The sequence below is a fragment of the Orycteropus afer genome, unplaced genomic scaffold (genome assembly GCF_000298275.1).
Source record: "Orycteropus afer afer isolate SDZICR_OR568_19922 unplaced genomic scaffold, OryAfe1.0 scaffold00247, whole genome shotgun sequence".
NCBI lineage: Eukaryota > Metazoa > Chordata > Mammalia > Tubulidentata > Orycteropodidae > Orycteropus > Orycteropus afer.
Window position 1 is genome coordinate 3,431,736 of NW_006921834.1, and position 22,153 is coordinate 3,453,888.

The 22,153-nt window shown below is 43.4% G+C and overlaps 1 protein-coding gene across 1 annotated transcript; it reads left to right on the top strand.

The window, feature by feature from the left end:
• The first annotated feature begins 7,786 nt into the window (after nucleotides 1–7,786).
• Nucleotides 7,787–19,762, top strand: CSAD (cysteine sulfinic acid decarboxylase). The gene is made up of 14 exons (XM_007949532.2): nucleotides 7,787–7,912; nucleotides 8,208–8,334; nucleotides 8,421–8,511; nucleotides 9,244–9,350; nucleotides 9,809–9,924; nucleotides 10,433–10,512; nucleotides 10,816–10,870; nucleotides 16,788–16,904; nucleotides 16,984–17,048; nucleotides 17,343–17,424; nucleotides 17,874–18,073; nucleotides 18,302–18,353; nucleotides 18,484–18,573; nucleotides 19,589–19,762. Exons 1-14 carry the CDS (start codon nucleotides 7,787–7,789, stop codon nucleotides 19,760–19,762), a joined length of 1,482 nt encoding a protein of 493 aa, XP_007947723.1.
• The last annotated feature ends 2,391 nt before the right edge of the window (nucleotides 19,763–22,153 follow it).

Below are 22,153 nucleotides of genomic sequence, written 5' to 3' on the forward strand. Positions count from 1 at the left end.
TAGGGAAACTCCCTTTAAACAGATTGGCTGTTCAAAACATAGTCATCTGATCCCATCATGGGAATAACCACATCACAACTGCTCAAATCACACAGAATTGTGGTCCAGCCAAGGTGACACACAGCTCTATCAATCACAGTTTGGTTTTCAGTTTGGTTATGCCAGTTGAGCTCAATGTCCTCTGAGACCATGGTACTTAGCTTGTGGGCTCAGAGACTCACTCACTGCTTCAAGATGTTTGGCTATGGCTGAGAAGTTATCATAACTTTGGCCCTTGTTAGCTCTATTACATGTATGAACGTTGTTATAGCACATACAAATATGTATGTAGAAATACCATCTACCAAACTTATGTATGGTCATGGGTATATTCCGTTTTGCCTGCCTTTACCTGATCATTTTGCCTGTGTAGCCACCCATAGATTAATGCTTATTATAACTGATAATGTAGTATTGTGTGTGTGGAAGTATTTATCTTTGCTGTCTATACCTCTTGTGTGCCTCTCTGTGTCTTCTTTTTCCTTAGTGTTGTGCTGGTCACTTGAGTTTGGTATATTGCCTTTTCTTCACTCAGATTAATACTTGTCTCTTACCTATCTATCAATTTCCCCTCTCCTTCTCTTCCATCCCTGGCAATCAACAAAAATGTCTAAGTCTTTCCTTGACTTTTTACAGTTGTGGACTCGTGCAATATGTGTCTTCTGTGTTTGACTTATTTCACTAAGCATAATATCCTCCCATGTTGTGATGTGTTTCATGGATTCTGCATTTTTTTTTTTTTTTTATAATTTTTATTGTGATTTGGGTGAAAGTTTACAGAGCAAATTCATTTTCCATACAGCGGTTCATTCACATTTTGTTTCATGACATTGACGGTAATCCCTGCAATGTAATAGCTCTCTTCTCACTTCCTCCCTGTGGTTAGCTTTTTCCCTGTGTCCTTCTTTCCTATGCACTCCTGCTACCTGAGCTGTCTCCCTGTGCAAATACTGCCCATCTGTTCTCCCATGAGTGACTCTTCTAAGGAGTGTATCTACCTGGTGTAATGTTCACCCTTTATGCCTGTCTGTTTGGCTAGAAGCCACGGGATTGAGTTCAGTACCTGGCTGAAGGCTAACTAGGGGCCACAGCCTCAAGGGGTTTCATCAGGCTCTACCAGACCAGTAAGTTTGGTCTTTTTTTTTTTTAATGATTTTGAGTTTTGTTCCACATTGTTTTCCCACTCTGTCCAGGATCTCCTGCACTGATGTTTTTCTGAGTGGTTTACAGTGGTAGTAGGGTACCATCTGGTTCATCTGGTCTCATGGTCATATAGGTTGAGGTTCACATGGTCCACTAGTCCCTTGGACTAATTGTTTCCATGTTTGTGGTTTTCTTCATTCTTCTTGTTGGCAATTATTTTAAAAAGTTTTGAAGCATATTGTGTAAGCCAAACAAAACACTGACTGTGGGTGGGATTTGGCTCACTGTCTGCCAATTTGTAACTTTTGCTCTAGACTGTGAACTGCCTGAGGGTAGAGCTCTTCATATTACCTCCAGGAAACCAAAACCCACTGCCATCAAGTTGATTCTGACTCATAGTGATCTGTATTCCAAGGCTGTAAATATTTACGGAAGCAGATTGCCTCATCTTCCTCTCATGAAGCAACTGGTGGGTTTGAACTGCTTTTCTTTTGGTTAGCAGACCAATGCCTTAACCACAGCACCACCAGAGGTCATAGGACCCCCAGTGGCCACCAAATGACTTGTGTGTAGTGTTTATGGAGGCAGATCACCAGGTGTTTCTTCCATGGTACTTGAACAGCTGGGTGGTTTTAAACCACCAACTTTTACTTTAACCCCTTCGTGACTGAATTATTTTCTGCTTTGAATTTTTTGTTGATACTATGTGTTTTAAATCATGGAATGCATGCTGAAATCAAGGGAAAAAATTTTTTTTGAGGTAATAGGGATTTTGATAAGATTATGTGGGACACATATGTCTCAAATAGATTCTGGTGGTAGGACTGGTGGGATGAGGCCCATTTATTTAGATTCACATGGTTGTACATGTCTACCCCCCCCCCCTCAAGTGGTAGCATGTACTACAACTGGGATACAAGTATCTCAAGAAACTCAAAAGGCTGAGAATCCTGGTGGGTGCTTCATGTCCCATGAGTCACTAAAGGGTTAATGGTTGAGCGCAAACCATTTCTACCACCCAGGGAACTTACATACTAGGTACCCATCCAAACCTGTTGCCCTGGAGTCAATTCTGACTCATAGTGATTCTATAGGACAGAGTAGAACTGCCCCATAGGGTTTCCAATCTTTACAGAAGCAGACTGCCACATCATTGTCCTGTAGAGTGTCTGGTGGGTTCAAACCCCAACCTTTTGGTTAGCATCTGAGCACTTAATCACTATGCCACCAGGGCTTCTTACATACTAGGTACTGAATAAATATTTAATGACAAGATCCAGAGTGCAGGTAGCAAAATGTGAGTTTTGATGGCTTTTGTTTAAGAAATTTGAAATTGGAGATGGAAGGAGCAGGTAGATGGGTTAATAATTTGAGATGTATGGAAAATTTTTGAAATATGTAGTTGCTACAGAGAATTAGAGATAGAACAATGATTGAAAAATGGTCATGTTGCCAGGCAGGGTTGAGTGTCCAGTTTAGCATAGTCCCCACTTCTTTTTTCCTCTGAAAACTGATAGGCAGATTTTGTTCTGGTCCCACCTTCACTGCAGACTGAGAAATCCCTTCACTTCTCTCTCATCTTTGTTGCAGAAGCTCGATGTCATCTGGTTCCCTATCCTTGGTAAATGACCTAGTTTTGGTTTATGTGGTTGGTTGGTTTTCTCCCCGGAAGTGTTTGGATCTTCCATTGTTTTGAAATGATATTACAATTTGTCTTCCTATTGGGCTTTCAGTGAACCATTTGAATCTATTCTTCTGTTCTATAAAGGTTTGTTTGAGAATTTCTTTTCCTCCTTTTTATTCTTCTCTCATAATGAAACTTCTGTTTGTTGAATATTGGGCTGTTGGTTTGACCTAAAGTTCTTATATTTTCTCTTTTATTGTCCATCTCTTTATATTTTTGTCTTTCTGTGTGATTATCTTGACTTTATCTTTCAATCTTTTTATGTAATTTTTCATTTGATTTTTATACTGGGAAATTCTAGGGTTTTTCCTTATTCTCTGAGTATTCCTTTTTGAGAGTGGACTGTTTTTTTTTTTTTTTTTTCTCGTGGATACAATATTTTCTTATATTTTTGAGGCTTTCTTCTGCTTCTTGAGTTTCTCTGCTTCTACCAAATGCCTTTTCCGGTTTGCTTGTTCACGTGGTTCATGTTAGGGGCTTTCTTCAAGTGTCTGATGATTCTTGACTCTGTTCACAAGAGCAAGGCACTAAGGCATATTCTAAGGTATTGACTGAATTATACTGTATTAACTGATGATTGGGCAAGGGTAGAAATATAGAGCATCCATAGATTTTTTCTTCTGGATCTGTGGAGTTCAGTTTCTCCTGAAAGAAGTCCTCCAGTCTCCTGGCTCTGGAAGGTTTACCTCTGGCCAGCAGTTCTAGAGCTGATTGGAGGAAGGGGTTGATTTTATATGTAACTTTATTTTACTCCTCCTATATTAAGTACAGTGCCTTATCCCTACTTTCTGCTGCACTTGGCACCTGGTATCCCTAAGTCCTGGCTTCCCTATTTCATTTTCTTCCAGAGGGCAAAGTAGGGGGAATAGAGGGTTGCCTGGGTGATTTTTCTAGGGGAGGAGAATGAGGGTCTAATTGTGCCTTACACAGATTTTTATCTAATCTCCCTGTTTTCAGCTGTGCCTTTCCTTCCTGCCTTCCAAGATAGCTAGTGCTTTCAATTCGTGAGCCTTTCTGGGCTCTGCTCTGAGAACCAGCTTGTTTCCTGCTGGCATGTTGTTGTTGTTGGTATGTGTTGTCGAGTTGGATCTGACTCATAGCGACCCCTCCTTGGGTTTCCTAGGCAGTATTACTACAGAAGTAGGTTGCCCCATTTTCCTTCCGAGGAGTTGCTGGTGGATTTGAATCACCAGGCTTCTGGTTAGCAGTCAAGTGCCTTAGGTACTACGCTACCAGAGCTCCCTAGCCCTCTGCAAATGTACTGGTTTTGGCTTTCTGCCATTTGCTAAACCAGTTACCACTTTTCATCTGCTTTCTATCTTCTAAAATTATTGACATCTCTTACCCCTTGTCCCTTTTCTCATTTGCTTTACTCTTTTGGATTTAAAGTTCTACATATATAATTTTAGTGGAAAGGAATAATGATAAACACATGTGTTTAGTCCACTGTGTTTAATTGGAATGAGCAGATAGACCATGAATTTATAGTGCTATCAGTTGGAATGGCTATATGATTTTCAGTAGCAAAATTCAGCAGGCTTGGTGGATTTGGTGAAAGAATGATGGGCCTGTTTTGGATTGGGGTTTTGCTGGTGGGTATGGTAGAAGGACAGTAGGGCAGAAGAGTTGAGGATACTGGAAAGAGAGTGATGATGGACCATGCAGTCTAGGTTGCATAAGTGAAGGTAATAAAGATACGAGGGAATAGATTAGATGATCTTATGACTAGAGATCTCATGATTGTAAGAAAAGACTTGTGAAACTTATAACAAATGCTACTTGGTCCTGCCAGCATCTTCTCAACCAGGGGCTACAGTGCTACTCCTAACTCTCTTCATACTTCTTTGATTTTATCCTTCTGTCTTCTCACTTTTAAAAAGGAAAACTCTGAAGGCAGAGGCCCTTCCCTCTCTCAGATACTCAGGAGAGGATTCTGTATGGAAAATGAAGGTAGTGACATCTTACCTCCCTGCTTTTCCCCCTGGAGGGGCACCTGCGAGTATTCAGGGACCCCTGCCCCAAGTTCATTTCTGAGATGTGATTGAGGTAGAGTGGACGTAGGTGTTAGGTGGACTGACCCAAGATCTCCTCTGCAGACTCTCTCTTCAGAACTTTGGGGAAGCAAGGTGTCTCTCTTTGTTTACCCATCATCCCCTTCTTAACCCTTTGCAGCCTGTTTTCCACCTTTACTATGATAGGAAAGTCTTTCCTGGCCTGCTTGACAAATCCATCAACTCCATCAGTAGAGAATTTGACATCCTTGTTGCCTTGAAACTTTTTTTCTTTTTTTTTTAACTTTTTATTGTGATTTGGGTTCACCTTGAAACTTTTTATGAACACTGACAGATGCCTATCCTACAGAAACTAAAGTCCCGAGGTCTTCTCACTCCTGTCCTAGTGGTCTTTCCACTACAGCAAACCCAGTGCCTGAAAGAGCCATGTTTGAGGCTTTAGTAAAGTGTGATGGCTAGATGCAGAGCTTCAGAGTCTGACACACCTGGATTCAAACCCAGTTCAGCCACATGCTGGCTGTGGGACCTTGGACAACTTATATAAAACCCACTACTACTGAATTGATTCAGACTCATAGTGACTGCATAAGACAGAGTTGAACTGCTCCACAGGGTTTCCAAGGCTGTAAATCTTTACGGAAGTAGATTGCTTCATCTTCCTCCCATGGAGTGGCTGGTGGGTTTGAACCAGTGACCTGTTGGTTCACAGCTAAATGCCTTAAGCACTGTGCCACCAGAGCTCCTTGGACAACTTATGTAGTATCTCTGGAATCTCAATTTCTTCATCTTTAAATGCTGATAATAAGCTTACCCTAAATGGTTGTGAGGATTGTTGCTGTGTGCCATCAAGTTGATTCCAACTCCTACCGACCCCATGTGACAGAGTAGAACTGCCCCATAGGATTTTCTTGGCTATAATATTTAGTTCATAGAGCAGATCTGCGGGTCTTTTTCCCTATGAAGTGGCTTCTGGATTCGAACCACTGACCTTTTGATGAGCTACTGAGTGTTTAACTATTGTGTCATTAGAACTTCTTTGTTGAATATTAGAATAATGCGTATTAAATACAGAGTATGGTAAATACACCCAAAAAACCAAACCCACTGCCATCGAGTTGGGTCTATAAGACAGTAAATCTTTACAGAAGTAGATTGCCTCATCTTCCTACCATGGAGTGGCTAGTGGGTTTGAACCGCCCACCTTCTGATTAGCAGTCAAATGCCTTTAGCACTGTTCCACCAGAACTCCTTGAGCATGGTAGATAGTAAGTGCTTAAATGGTGCCTTTTTTATTAGCCTCTCTCTAGAGGCCTAAACACCCCACTGCTGCCACCTGTCAGATACGCTGGAGTGAGCACTGGTAAAGGATTGACTTCCTTATGTTTCAGGTCTGGGCTAGTTCTGTTTTCTCCAAACCCGATCCTTTGGGTCTACTGAAGGAAAAGTTAAGGACAGGACTACCATCTAGTGTTTCTAGCCATTGTGGGGTCATTGGATGTTGACAGTGGATTATATCAGAGCAGCCCACTTTGCAGGAGCTTCCTCTCTTACCAGATTTTTTTGATCCTCTTGCTCCCTCATTGAGTGCCCTTGGTGACCCCGAGGCCTTGGTGCTCCCTCTCCTTGGCCATCACTCTGCACATTCTCTTCTTTGAAGAATGGAGGCCATCATAATATTTTAACTATACCTTCGCTCTTTTTTTTTTTGTTTTTTACCATACTTTGTATTTGGTTTATTTACCATACTCTGTATTTAATATGCATTATTCTAATATTCAACAATTTCCCCTACCTACTTTCAAGATTCAGCTCCACTCCCACTGCAGATCTTGCCCAGTCTTTAGCCTCCATACTCTCCTCCTTTTCTGAGTCCTGACAGCACTTACATTCAGTATCCAGTCATGCTCTGATCCACAGCTACTGCACGTGCATCTCTGTCTTCCCAGTGGGACAGGGAGGCTTTTGCAGTCCCCAGCAGAGTGCCGTGTACAGTTTGGTGTTCGCTTCAAGCAATAGCTCCCGTTTGGTGAGCACTTTGAGTTTATAAGGCAGAGGGCTATGGTTGTGTAACAAAATGCTTCCTCATTATAACCTCCTTTTTTTCCTGGTTTGATACTGTGCTTTAGAAATCAGACTCATTCTGGAACAACCTCTGGGGGTTGGGATGCAAAACAGCCTGGCCTTTGAGGCCTGCCTGGCCACTTCACCTCTCTGCTGCTAGTCTCCCTTAGGCTCCCTACCCCCTTAGTCCCAGGGCCTGTCCCTACTGCCCTTGGCTCCTGGCCAGACATCCCCCAAGTCACCCACTCCAGGCCCTTTGATTCACAGTGGGAATCTTCTCTTTGCTGCTTGCTTTCCACACTTTTCAATCCTGAGGTGAATGTAATGTAGCATGTGTTTTTGTCTTTAACTTTATCTCTGTTCCCCTTCTTCCAATCAGCTAATGATTATTCAGGAGACTTATCTCAACCTGCTATCCCTATCCCAAATCTATCTAAGTTCTCTTTAGGGCAAGGGTCATGAGGTGATGTCACGGCCATGTGACTACTGCCTATACCCCCCTCCCTCTGCTGTTCTGGACCTACTCTTCTGAAAAGCTAACTTGTTCTGTCTCCAGCTTACCCGAACAGAGACCAGATCAGAAAGGTAAGCCTCTTGTCTTTGCATCAGGTGGCCAGTGGCCACTATAATTCACCTGCTTAGTGCTAACAATCCTCCTCTCTCCCACCTACTTCTACTGCCTTTTTTCCCTCTTAGTTGCCCTTTCTATGCAGTGAAAGTTGGGACTGAGTTGCCAGACTGGGGCCTTGGGCCTATCGAGGGGTTGGGGTTCTTGCTGGCTGTGTCCAGGTGGAGTATACAGGCTGAGGAGGGAATAATACTTGTTCTGCTCACAGATTTTATCCTGATGGCTGACTCAAAACCACTCTCCTCCCTTGATGGGGACCCCATGGCCACAGAAGCCCTGCTCTGGGATGTGTTTGGGATCGTTGTGGATGAGGCCATTCGGAAAGGGACCAGTGCCTCTGAGAAGGTGGATATTTTCTCCCTCCTCCTCCCCATTAGGCCTTCCCTCTCTCTTTGAAAACCTATTTCATACTTTCCTTCGAGAAGGCTTCTTCCCAGAATTCATCACTGGCTCCCAGTATGCCTTAGGGATTCAGATATCGCGTCTCACATGTATTTATTTACCCTTGCTCATGTGTTGCTTTGAAAATATTCCTAAGCTGATGTCTTCAGTGGAAGTGAGTGATGCATCGTGTCTGCTGAGACACACTCCATGTGTTCAGACCCTGGGTGCAAACCCCAGAGTCTCCCTCTTCTCCTAGGTCTGCGAGTGGAAGGAGCCAGAGGAGCTAAAGCAGCTGCTGGATTTGGAGCTGCGGAGCCAGGGGGAGTCACAGGAGCAGATCCTGGAGCGGTGCCGGGCTGTGATTCGCTACAGCGTGAAGACCTGTGGGTCTCAGGTTCTGGTGGGAGCGATCTCTGGGATTTTTACCCAGTTCAACTCTGAGCTCCTTGTCCTACCCTCCCTTCTCCAGGTCACCCTCGGTTCTTCAACCAGCTCTTTTCAGGGTTGGATCCCCACTCTCTGGCTGGACGCATTATCACTGAGAGCCTCAACACCAGCCAGTGAGCCATCCCACAGCTCCTCCCGACGGCTCCACAAAGGATTTGGGCTTGGGGGAGAGAGCTGCCTTCGTGGGTAGGGGAGGAGAACTTTTTTGCTTGGCTCTGTCTTCTGTACTGCTTCCTGAGAATCTCTGTTAGCAGACTTTACCCTCATATCGCTTGGACAGATCCCCATTCTACAAGTTTTCTCACGCTGTCAGTCACCTACTCAGTGCTGACTACATTCTTCTTTCCCATCTGTTTTGTCATTCTTTTTTTTCTTTGTAAGATTTTTTTGTGGTTTAGGTGAAAGTTTACAAAGCATATTAGTTTCCCATTCTGTGACATTGGTTGCAGTCCTCACAATGTATCGGCATTCTCCCCAAAGTCCCCTTGGGTTCCCTGTTTCCATGTGCCCAGTTTTCCTGCCCCTTCCTGCCTTCTTAACTTTGCTTTTGGGCAAATGCTGCCCTTTTAGTCTGGTGTCTCATGTAGTTAATTGTTCGGAGGAGCATGTCCCTCCCAGGTGTTACTGTTCATTTTATAGGCTTGTCTTTTAATGTGGCTGAAAGGTGGTGGTTTTCTCATTCTTGCTTCCCTGATTCTTTATCACCAACTTATTTCCTTCTCTGGACACTTCCCCGACTCGTTCTCCCCACCCTCTTTCTTTGGCTCCTCTCTAGTTTAAGGGCCTGACCCGCAGCACCACTCCGTCCACTTCTATCCCTTTCTTATCATTCCTTCTCCTGGCAGGTATACATATGAAATTGCCCCCGTGTTCATACTCATGGAAGAAGAAGTGCTGAAGAAACTCCGGGCCCTGGTGGGCTGGAGCTCTGGGGATGGGGTCTTCTGCCCTGGTATGTGAGAAGCAGGGGCCCCTCTCCTTGGCTTTTTAAAGGGCTTTTCCTCTCCTCCATTCTCTTGCTCTAACAAGTGGCAGGGCAGAGTGGTTCCTCTTTGTTTTCCTTCCAGCTGGGTCCTGGCCAGACCAGGGAGGAGACTGCCCAGTCCCTTTTATCTTCGTGTTTGCCCGTCGGTTCCTGAGATCAGTGCTCTAGTGCCTGCTACCTCTGGTAGGGGCTGTCTGCTGGCAGCAGCCCAAGATGTGGAGGGGGTAGTCAGGAGGATCCGTGGATCCTGGAGCTGTGCTTATTGTCCCCGTGCCATTCGTAGAGCCTAGGCATGGCCTGAGAGCCAGTTACCCCTCTTCTTTGGGCAGCTCTTCTGGGCAGAGGGGCAAGGAGAGGCAACCTCCAGCTTGCCTTGCAGCGGACTCACAATCCCTCCTTCTTGACACCACCTCTTTCTGTGACAGGTGGCTCCATCTCCAACATGTATGCTATGAACTTGGCCCGTTACCAGCGCTACCCAGATTGCAAGCAGAGAGGCCTCCGAGCACTGCCACCCCTGGCCCTCTTCACATCGAAGGAGGTGAGAAGGAGACATGGCTCCTGATTCCAACCTCTAGCCAGTTGCATCAGATGCCTCAGGTTCTCTGCCTGTTTTGACCCATCTCCTCTGAGATCAGCCTGCCCCTGCGCAGATAGATGTTCTTCCAATTAAGGAGGCTGATTAAACGTTAGCTTCTGTTCACTTTGCCTTGTTCAGGGGTGGGATGGGGAGAAACTGGTCCACTGAACACAGTTGACACCCTTCTACTCTAAGTGTGTTCCATGAGCCATAGCATTGGCATCATCTGGGAGCTGGTTAGAAATGCAGACTCTTGAAGCCTCACCCCAGACCTCCTGACTCTGAATCTACATTTTACTAAGACATCCAGGTGATCAGTATGCATATTAATATTTGAGAAGCCCAGGTGTACAGGGTCCCATCAATAGTAACTCACATTTGACTTTTCCGATTCTGTCTCCTCGCCATCTTCCCTCCCTCTGGCCCCTGGTGCACATTGTCCTAACCTGCCTTCTGCCTTCCTCCACAGTGTCACTACTCCATCAAGAAGGGAGCTGCTTTTCTGGGACTTGGCACTGACAGTGTCCGAGTGGTCAAGGCAGATGAGAGGTGAAGGTCGTTTTGTCCACATGACTCTGACTCAGCTTCCCACAGTGTACCTTCCTGCTGCCAGAACTCTCTGGCTTCAGGCCCATGACCTGGTGGACTTCTCTCCCCTATATTTTCCTGCAGAATTGCCACTCCTGCCCCCTGTATCTCACACCTTGTCTCCTGAGATCTGCTTTGCCCCTCTTAGAGAAAAGGCAGCATTTGGGCCTCTGCATGGTTAACTCCACCTTACCCTATTCAACAATTCCTCCTCCTGGCCTAGAGAACCTATTACTTCTCTATCCACCCAATTTTCTCTTCCAGAGGGAAAATGATCCCTGAGGATCTGGAGAGGCAGATCAGCCTGGCTGAGGCTGAGGTGAGTGAGCAAGGGGTGCTGGGCGGAGGGTAGGGGGCCCCACCGTCTTTGACTTCTCCCTACTCAGGGCATGTTGTCTTAGTTATCTAGGTGTTGCTGTAACAGAAATACCAAAAGTGGTGGCTTTAGTGAACAGTTTTTTTTTTTTTTTTTTTTCCTCATGTTTTAGGAGGCTAGAAGTCTGAATTCAGGGCACCTGCTCTAGGGGAAGCTTCTCTCTCTGTTCACTCTGGGGGAAGGTCCTTGGCAGTCATGCTGTCTTCCCCTCCATCTGGGCTGGCTTGTTTGCTTAATCTGTTGTTCTTTTATGTCACAAAAGAGATTGACCTAAAATACCCCTATACCAATACTGCCTCATTATCATAACAAAACACCATTCTCAAATGGGATATAACCACAGGTGTAGAGATTAGGATTTACAACACTTTTTTTTCCACCCAATTTTTATTGTGATTTGGGTGAAAGTTTACCAAATAAATTCATTTCTCATACAGCAGTTCACACACACTTTGTCTTATGACATTGACTGCAGTTTCCCACAGTGCAACAGCTCTCTTCCCACTTCTTCCCACAGTTACCTCTTCCCTGTGTCCTTCCCTCCCATGCACTATGGCCCCCTGACCTGTCTCCCTGTGCGTACATAGCCCTTCTATTTCCCATGATTGATTTCTCCAAGGAGTGTATCTACCTAATGTAAATGTTCAGCTCATATGCCTGCCTTTGGGTTGGCTGGAAGGCACAGGAGTGGGTTCATTTCCAGACCTGAAGGGCAGCTAGAGGCCGTAGTCTCAGGAGTTCCACCAGTCTCTATCAGACCAGCAAACCTGGTCCCTTTTTTTTTTTTTTAAATGATTTTGAATTTTGTTCCACATTGTTCTCCCACTCTATCCAGGATCTCCTACATAGATTTCCCTCCGAGTGGTTGACAGTGGTAGCTGGGGCACCATCTACTACTTCTGGTCTCATAGTTATATAGAATGAGGATCGCATGGTGCACCGGTCCCTTGGACTAATTGTTTCCACAAGTCTTTGGTTTTCTTCATTCTTTGCTCTGGATGAGGAGAGACCTATTGTACAACACATATTTTTAAGGGACACATTTCAATCTATAACAGAACACTTCATCCCTCTTCTTGGTCTCCATGCCCATTTTCCCTGTGGGCTGCAGTGCTCCCTAGGAACCTGAGAGATGAGGACTCTCTGGGCTGCTGTCAGGGACACTGAGATACACAGGCAGGATCAGAGTCTGCGAGGAAGACTGAGTCACTGAGTGGTGTCCCAGGCAGCAGCACAGGCAGGCATCGGGGGCCTGAACTACATACAGTGTGGAAGGTTTCCATGTGCAGGAAGATGCTGAGGAAGATGGCGGGGCAGTAGTAAAGAGTGCAGGCTTTGAGCAGTGGGAAATGTGGAGGCATTGGCACTCTCCTCCACTTTGGGAGGATGTAAAATACTGCATCCATCTTGGGGGGCAGTTGGCATAAACTTTTGTACTCGTCTATTAACCAAAAGGTTGGCAGTTCAAACCCATTTAGTGAAACATCTCAATTGATATTCTGTTAGTTCCTGGAGGCTTGCTTTTTGCCAATGCTTTCAGTGAAGCTTGGTGTTCTTCCTTCAGTACCATATGCCACCTCCTGAAATGATTGAACATCAACCAATTCTTTTTGGTACAGCGACTCTGTGTATTCCTTCCATCTTCTTCAGATGCTTCCAGCATCATTCAATATTTTGTCCATAGAATCCTTCAATATTGCAACTCGAGACTTGAAATTTTTCTTCAGTTCTTTCAGGGAGAAATGCTAAGTGTGTTCTTCCCTTTTCTAACCCCAGGTCTTTATGTATTTCATTATACTTCTTTATTTGTCTTCTTGAACTGGCCTTTAAAATCTTCTATGCAGCTCTTTTACTTCATCATTTCTTCCATTCACTTTAGCTACTGTACGTTCTAGAGCAGTTTCAGAGTCTTTTCTGATCATTTTGGTCTTTTCCTTCTTTCCTGTCTTTTTAATGACCTTTTGCTTTCTTCATGTATGATGTCCTTGATGTCATCCTGTAACACATCTGGTCTTCAGTCTTTAGTGTTAGTGTGTCAGACATCTTGAGATGGTCTTTAAGTTCAGGTGAGATACAGTCAAGGTTGCATTTTGGTTTTTGTGGAATTATTTTAATTTTCTTCAACTTAAACTTGCAGAGGAACAATTGATGGTCTCTTCTGCAGTTGGCCCCTGGCCTTGTTCTGACTGATGATATTGAGCTTTTCCATCATCTCTTCCCACAAGTGTAGTCGATTTGATTCCTATGTATTCCATCTGGTGAGGTCCACATGTAAAGTTGCCATTTATGTTGTTTAAAAAAGTATTTGCAATGAGTAAGTCATTGGTCTTGCAAAATTCTACCATGCAGTCTCTGGCATTGTTTCTGTCACCAAGACCATGTTTTCCAATTACTAGTCCTTTTTCTTTATTTCGGATTTTAAGTCATATTAACTGGTCTTCCTTGCAGGTGTGTGGATATTATCCTGTCACTGACAGTGTTGTACTTCAGGACAGATCTTGAAATGTTCTTTTTTGACAATGAATGCCATGCTTTTCCTCTTCAATTTGTCATTTTGGGCATAGTTGACCGTGTTGTTGTTGTTGTTATGTGCCATCGAGTCGGACCCAACTCATAGTGACCCCTCTTTGGGTTTCTGAGGCAGTATCACTATGGAAGTAGATCGCCCAACTTCCTTCCAAAGAGTGCCTGGTGCGTTTGAGCCACCAGCCTTCTGGTTAGTCAAGTGCCTGAGGCACTATGTAACCAGAGCTCCTAAGTAGACCATATGATTGTCTAATTCAAAATGGCCAGTACCAGTCCATTCTAGCTCACTAATGCCTAGGATATCAATCTTCAAGCATTCCCTTTCATTTTTGACAACTTCCAATTTTTCTAGATTCATACTTTGTACATTCCGATTACTAATGGATGTTTACAGCTGTTTCTTTTAATTTTGAGTCATGCCGCATTAGCAAATGAAGATCCCGAAAACTTTACTCTACCCACATTATTAAGGTCAGTGCCAGGTTGATTATATGGTACCTCCTGATCATATGCCTTTGAGGAGGCAGCTCTTCTCTGATTGTATTTTGAGTGCCTTCCAACCTGAGGAGCTAATCTGGTACTGTGTCAGACAGTGTTCCACTGATGGACATGAGATTTGTAAAATGCAGTCTCATTGTGGTTTTGATTTGCATTCTCTAGATGACTAATAGTATTGAACATCTTCTCGCGTAATATATCTATTTGTTTATCTTTTTTGGAGGGATTCCTTCAAGTCCTTTACCATTTTTATATTGACTTTCAAATTGTCTTTTTATTATTAAGTTGTCAGAATTCTTTATATATTCTAGTTATAAATCCCGTAGAAGGGATTATAATTATATAATTACTATATAATTATAATTATATAATTTGGAAATATCCCCTCCTATTCTGTGGGTTGTCTTTTCACCTTATTGATGGTATTCTTTGAAGCATAAATGTTTTTAATTTTGGTGAAGGCCAATTTATCTGTTTGTTCTTTGGCTTGTGATTTTGGTGTCATACCTAAGAAACCATTGCCCAATGCAAGAGCATGAAGATGTACCTTCATGTCGTCTTCTAAGAGTTTTATAGTTTTAACTCTTACATTTATATCTGTGATCCATTTTGAGTTCATTTTTGTATATGGTATGAGGAAGGAGTCCCGCTTCATTTTTGACATGTGGATATCCAGTTATCCCAGCACCATTTGTTGAAAAGCCTGTTCTGTTGATCTATATGTCTGTCTTATGCCAGTACCACACTGTTTTGATAATAAACTTTGTAATAAGTTTTGAAATTAGGAAGTGTGAGTCTTTTCATATTCTTTTTCAAGATTGGTGAATTCCTTTTGTTGTTGTTGTTGTTGTTATATGCCTAGTCGGACCCGACTCATAGCGACCTCTCCTTGGGTTTCCAAGGCAGTATCACTACGGAAGTAGATTGCCCAACCTTCCTTCCGAGGAGTGGCTGTTCTAAATACACGATCATGTCATCTGTAAGTAGAGATAGTTTTACTTCTTCCTTTCCAATCTGGATGCCTTTTCTTTTCTTATTTAATTTCTGTCACTAGAACATCCAGCACAATGTGGCAAGGGTGGACATCTTGTCTTTCAAAGCCAAACCCACTGCCATTGAGTGGATTCCGACTCATAGAAGCCTGGTAGGAGAGTAGCACTGCCCCGTAGAGCTTCCAAGGCTGTACATTTCTACAGAAACAGACTGCCTCATCTCTGTCCCATGGAGCAGGTGGTAGGTTCAAACCACCGTCCTTTGATTAGCAGCTCAGTGCCTTAACCACTGTGCCACCAGAGTTCCTTATTCTTGTTTTAGTCCCTGATAAAAAGCAGCCTTTCATTATGATGTTAGCTTTGGGCTTTTTATAGATGCCCATTATCAAATTGAAGAAGTTCTATTTCTAGTTTCTTGAGTGTCAGTTTCTCCACATCTTTGTCAATACTTGTTAATTTTTGTTTTTTTCATAATAGCTATCCTCGTGGGGGGTGAAGTGGTATCTTATTGTGCTTTTGATTTGTGTTTTCCTAGTGACTGATGACGTTAAACATCTTTTCATGTGCTTTGCTTATTGGCCTTTTGTATGTATTCTTTGGTGAAATGTCTATGCAGTGATTTGGCCTCTCTTTATTTTAAATCGTGGTACAAATATATACAACAAAACATACACCATCTCAGCAATTTCTATGTGTACGTCTCAATGATACTGATTATATTCTTCAAGTTGTGCCACTATTCTTACTATCCTTTTCCAAATTATTCCATCACCTTTAACATAAACTCAATGCCCTCTAAGCAAAAACTCCCCATTTTTCCTCTGGCCCTTGTTGTTGTTGTTATTTGCCATTGAGTCGGACGCGACTCATAGCGACCCCTCCTTGGGTTTCCGAGCAGTATCTCTACAGAAGTAGATTGCCCAACCTTCTGAGGAGTGGCTGGTGGGTTTGAACTGCTAGCCTTCTGGTTAGCAGTCAAGTGCCTTAGGCACTATGCTATCATAGCTCCTTCTCTGGCCCTGGTAACCACTAATAATCTTTGGCTTCTCTATAGTTGCTTTTTTCACATATGTGAGATCATACAGTATTTGTCATTTTATAACTGACTGGTTTTGCTCAGCATGATGTTTTTAAGATTCATCCATGTCGTGGCATGCATCAGGACTTCATTTCTCTTCAGGGCTAAGTAGTATTCCATTGTGTATATATATTACATTTTGTTTATCCATTCATCTGTTGATGGACATTTTGGTTATTTCCACCTTTTGGCCATTTTAAAATAGGATTTTTTTTGTTATTGTTGAGTTCTAGAAGTTCTTTGCACAGTCTGGATATTACAGTCTTACCAGATAAATAATCCCCAAATATTTTCTCCCAATTTGTAGGTTTTCTCATCACTTTGTAGGTAAAGTCCATTCATGTTAAAAAGTTTTTCATTTTGATGAAATTCAGTTTATCTATTTTGTCACTCAAGTTTTTAGTTTCATACCTAAGAATCTGTTGTTAAAAAGTATATCCCAAACCATTACTCCTATGTTTTGTTCTAATAATTTTATAGTTTCAGTTCTTATATTTAGGTCTTTGATCTATTTTAATTTTCATATATGGTGTCAAGTATGGATCCAACTTAATTCTTTTGTTTCTTAATGCTTAAGTTTCTTAATACTTCTGAATCTCTTTGTCCATAGAACAAATACTACATAGGACAATACCACATTATTGTGCCATTGAAAGGGGCTCAGGTCAGACATGCAAAGAGTTAAGAGCTGGACACAGCACTTGGCTTTGAGTAGCTTTTGAAAGGACCTCACAGCCTTTTTCTCCCTTCTGCATCTTTGCCACAGGGTGCTGTGCCATTCCTGGTCAGTGCCACCTCTGGCACCACTGTATTGGGGGCCTTTGACCCCCTGGAGGCAGTTGCTGATGTGTGCCAGCGTCATGGTCTGTGGCTGCATGTGGATGTGAGTAGGACTTGGACCTGTGAGTGGGATGGACTAAGACCAGGCCAAGGCCTATGTTGTTCTTCCTCTTGCTCCACAGGCTGCCTGGGGTGGGAGTGTCCTGCTGTCACAAACACACAGGCATCTCCTAGATGGGATCCATAGGTGGGTAGAGCCCCCTTCTCCCTGAATCCCATCTTCAAATCCTTGATCCAAAGGACAGTCATGGACTAGGGAGCTTAAGGATGGGGGTTGAGGAAAGGGACAGGTAGGAGTGAGGAGTGGAGACATGGTTGACTGGGGCTGGGATGTCAGAGGTCAGACATGGTAAGTCTTTGTGACTGGTAGGGTAGAGGTGAGACTAAAGCCCCACTGTAGAGATCTGGAAGAGGAGGGGGGCTCTGGTTGGGCAGCTTGAAGAGGGGCCAACTTACGCACCTTCGCTTTGCTCTACCTCAGGGCTGACTCAGTGGCCTGGAATCCCCACAAGCTTCTCACGGCAGGCCTACAGTGCTCAGCTCTTCTTCTCCGGGATACTTCGGTGGGACAGCTTCTACCCCAGCCCTGGTCTGGCCTTGACCCTGTCCCAGCCCTACCTGTCACTTTGTCTTTTTCCCCTACCTCACTTTAGACAGGGCCTAGGCCTTTCTGTGTTCTCTTCACCATCCCATCTGAAGCTGAATATCTCCTGTTACCCTAATCCCCCAGATTGGGCTCCCTCCTTCCTTCAGTGACCTTTCTTCATTCAAAGGAAAAAGTTTCCAGCTTGAAGTTGCAACAGGAGGGATTTAGGGTAGAGTTTAGGAAGAACTCTGGGTATTGGGAGAAAATCAGAGGATGGGGTCTAAGTCAACTGGCAGCCATCTCATCAGCACTGCCCAGCTCCAGGGAACAAACTGGGTAGACTGAGCGAAGAGATGCCCTGATACAGCCCTAGAGGAAAGCTCAGCGGGAAGGATGGGGTCTAACAGCCTCGCCACCCCTGCCTAGAACCTGCTCAAGCGCTGCCACGGCTCCCAGGCCAGCTACCTGTTCCAGCAGGACAAGTTCTATGATGTTGCTCTGGACACGGGAGACAAGGTGGTGCAGTGTGGCCGCCGTGTGGACTGTCTGAAGCTGTGGCTCATGTGGAAGGCACAGGGCGGGCAGGGGCTGGAGCAGCGTGTTGACCGGGCCTTTGTCCTTGCTCGGTAGGAGTGGGGAGGGGCCCCAGTCCTCATATCTTGAGGTCTGTCCCCTTCCTCCTTTTCCTGCTTTCAGGGTTACCCCTACGCTCCTCTCCCATCTCTTGGTGTTTTTGTAGCTCATTCTGCATTCTCTGTGGGTGTCTTTATCTATCCACCCAACTATTTTTTTCTATGTATCTTCCATTTCTGTCTTGTCTTCTCCACCTGTGACTTCTCCCTGTCTGTTTACAGGTACCTAGTGGAAGAAATAAAGAAGAGAGAAGGATTTGAGCTGGTCATGGAGGTATGTCATCATGCACCCCCCTCCCAGCCTGTCCCATTACACAAAGTCCCAAAGGGGGAAGTAAGGGCAGGCAGAGGGAAAAAGGTCCCCCTTCCTCAGCTGACATCTTCCCCTTGCTTATTCCACCCAGCCTGAATTTGTCAATGTGTGTTTCTGGTTCGTGCCCCCCAGTCTGCGGGGAAAACAGAATAGCCCAGATTACAGTGAAAGACTGGCTAAGGTAGGCTTTCTCTTCCCACATCTGGGTAAGCTACCCTGTTCAGGGAGAACTGATATGGCCGATGCTCTTCTGCCCCCTGCTGGTTGTGAATGGTATGGAAGGTCCCTTGCTTCTGAGGTGGGGCTATGGACTGGGAGAAAATATCAATTTATCCTCTTTTTTTTCACAATGATGGGAAGAGGGAACAAGGTATGTTTATGGAAAGTAAGAATAACAGAGGAGCATTATAGAAGAAGTCACTAATGTGTAGTACACAGACCTGTGTGCTGGACCTCTGCTGGGAGCTCAGGCCCCCAGGACAGAGATGTCAGGCAGATAGATCACAGAAGAGCTTTATTCACTGATGCTGGGGACCAAACAACCTGGTGAGGACAGTCCAGGCATGCTTTCCAGAGGTAGGGAGGTATGTCAAACCCTGGTCCCTAAGTACTAGGTGCTGCAAGATGATCCAAAACGACAAACATTTTCTTGCCCTTGGGAGATTTCAATGTTATTTCAGAAAACGAGGGGTACCTATTCTGAACTATTGTGCTCAAGGAAGTTTTGTAAATTACATGTTAGATCATAGGGTGCAGGTGAAAAATAGTACAGGAATTAAGAGAGGGGAGAAGGTGTTAAGGATGACAGAGGTTTGGAGCTAGACCCAAAGCAGTGTTGAGAATTAGGGAAAAGTCAGGATTTGGCAGAAAATGAGCTTTCTTGGGAGGTATGAGAGATGGGGCAAAAAGCAGAAGGTAGAACAGGCCATCTGCTTCTGAAAATCAGCCAGTGAAGCCCTGTGGATTCCAGTGGTCACATCCATAGTGAATTGGGGGCTGACTTGACATCCACTAACAACAACCACAGTGCAGCCCAGGCAGGTTGGATGTGGTCGGAAAGGTAAACTGTCAAGGTCTGAGCAATGAGAGCTTCCTCAGGAAGATGGTTGGATGGGGAAGGAAAACTTCTTGAGGTTTTGGGGCTAGCCAGGAAACCAGCCCACCTCCCACCTAACCCTCAGCCTGTGTTCCCACAGGTGGCCCCAGTTCTCAAGGAACGCATGGTGAAGGAGGGCTCCATGATGATTGGCTACCAGCCCCATGGTGCCCGGGGCAACTTCTTCCGCATGGTTGTGGCCAACCCCATGCTGACCCAGGACGATATAGACTTCCTCCTGGATGAGTTGGAAAGGCTAGGCCAGGACCTGTGAGCTCCCCTCTTCTGGCTGCTGACCTGGACACTACCCCTCTCCCTCACCTAGTCTCTTTCTCTGTATTCCCTTCCTGTGTTCTCAGAACAACTTTTCCTTTCTAGAAAACAAAGTGGCCTTAACAAAGTGTATATGCACTGACCTGCTAAATCTTCTAGTAAATATTTTATATTATTGTTAATTTGCTGACTTACGGAGACCCCAAGTGCACAGAATAGAGCTGCTCCATAGTTTCCAAGGTAACACAGAATGTTAAAAAGAAAAAAAAAAAACCACAGAGTATATCCATATGATGAAATGTTATTCTGCTCTAAAATTATGTTTACAGAGAGGATTTTTATTAACAGGAGAAAAAAATGCCTTTAATATTATATTGAAAAACTGGATATAAGATTTTATATACAATAATATCTGAACTATGTTAAAAAAACAGCTAGGAAAAGACTGATGAAATGAAATATGCCAAGATGTTACTATTTTTCTCTGGGATGGGATAATAGGCAATTTTTAAATCTACTTCTTTATGTCTTTTGTGCTCCCCTCTTTATTATATAATGGATATATAATACATTTATGATAGGAAAATAATAAAGTTAAAAGTTCAATTATATTCTCTTGGACTGTTTTGAGGTTTATTGTCTCTAAGCTCAATCAGACAATGGTGAATGCAACTTTTTCTTTATGGAAGAAAAGGTGAGGGGAAGTAAGTGTAAGAGAGGCTAAAGATGGGAAATTTTTTTTTTTTCTTTTGCAATAATCTTTAGTGGGATGGCAAAGACCAAAAGTGAAGTCACTCTAAAATTAATTGTACTTTAGTAATACTGAAAACAAAGTCGACACTGACTATCTTGAGAACATAGCCTTGTCCATTTTATCATTCTGAAAAAATCCTTACACATACACATGCACAAGGATTTTTTTTCTGTGATTAGAACAACAGAAACCAAATTAAAAACAGAAATAAAACCAGCAGGGAAAACCAAAATCATCTGTATGAGACCAAATGGTCAAAAACTAAAGCAAAGATAAGAAGGTAAGAGGGCAGGGACACTAGAGTACTGGAAATGGTATGACCAGAGTGGAATGAATGAGAATGATAGCACATTGTGAAAAATGTAACCAATATCACTGAATCATTTGTGTAGAAATGATTAAATGGAAACATAATTTGCTGTGTAAGCTTGCACCTTAAACACGATAAAATAATATTAAAAATAAAAATCAGTGAGTAAAATCATTTTTATGTCCTCTGGTCTCACTACTGTCTTACATAAAAACATCCACTCAATACTTAAAATCCTGGGCTGTATCCTTTCTTTGTCCCTTTTTGGGAAAGAGGCGTTTCATTACCTAAGGTATTAAGGATGGGTTACAAGTCTACCAGAACTTTTTGTTATTTCCAATTCCTAAAAATATCATTTATGAAAACAATAAAGTAGTCACGTAAAAGTCATCCAGACCTATTTGAAGAGGCAAATACAGACTGCACAAACCATAGAAAAGAACACACAAATCACAGACACAGTTCTCTTGACCATTGGGGGGAAAGAAGTCTTTCTATTCCTAAGTTACTAGTAATTCTCCTATAAATGTGGTATTCTTGTCACAAATTGTATTTTAATTTCTTCCAAATAATAAAATTATTTTGGGACTATTCATAACTGGAACTTCAAACCCTAATCTTAAATGATTCTGTGTGCCTATAAAATGTCTCAAATATAGCAGAAAAAAGCAAACAAAAAAAAATTCTTAATTTTTAATGCAAAGCAAAGCCAGCAAGGAAAAAGAAAAACAAACTTCAAATTCTTTGAACCACCTCCATTTGAGAAATATTTTTAAGACATGGCCAGAGACACAGGACATAACATCAGTTAATAACCAATTTTTTCCAAGTTCTTGCAACTGCTCTTGCTATTCTTCTGTTCTCACAATTCAACCTCAAAACCTCTGGCTTCAACTATCACAGTCTCTGTCTCCCTCCCTCTCTCCCATCAATATCGGTAAATACCGAACTCCTGCTATGTGTAATCCCTATCCTTGCCTTCAAAGAGTTTACACCAAGTCATTCTTCAACTAAGGAGCTCTGCTGGAACTGACTTGACAGCATGAGTTTGTATTTTGGTTTATCCTTCAACTGGGGCCCTGGTGACACAGTGGTTGAATGCTCGGCTGCTAACCTTAAAGTTGGTGGTTTAAACCCACAGCCACTCCATGGGAGAAAGATGTGGCAGTCTGCTTCTGTGAAGATTTACTGCCTTGGAAGCCCTGTGGCACAGTTCTTCTCTATCCTGTAGAGCCACTATCAACTGGACTGGTTTGGTTTTGGTTTTATCCTTCAACTGAGGCAAAGCCCTACTGTCTGTCCCCTTTTGCCTGAAATATTCATCCATC

Bases quoted from the DNA above. Each gene is read 5' to 3' on its own strand.
- CSAD (XM_007949532.2), top strand. From the start codon at position 7,787: ATGGCTGACTCAAAACCACTCTCCTCCCTTGATGGGGACCCCATGGCC. The intron at 9,925-10,432 runs GTGAGAAGGAGA...CTTCCTCCACAG, and splicing joins CCCTCTTCACATCGAAGGAG to TGTCACTACTCCATCAAGAA. The intron at 10,871-16,787 runs GTGAGTGAGCAA...TCTTTGCCACAG, and splicing joins TCAGCCTGGCTGAGGCTGAG to GGTGCTGTGCCATTCCTGGT.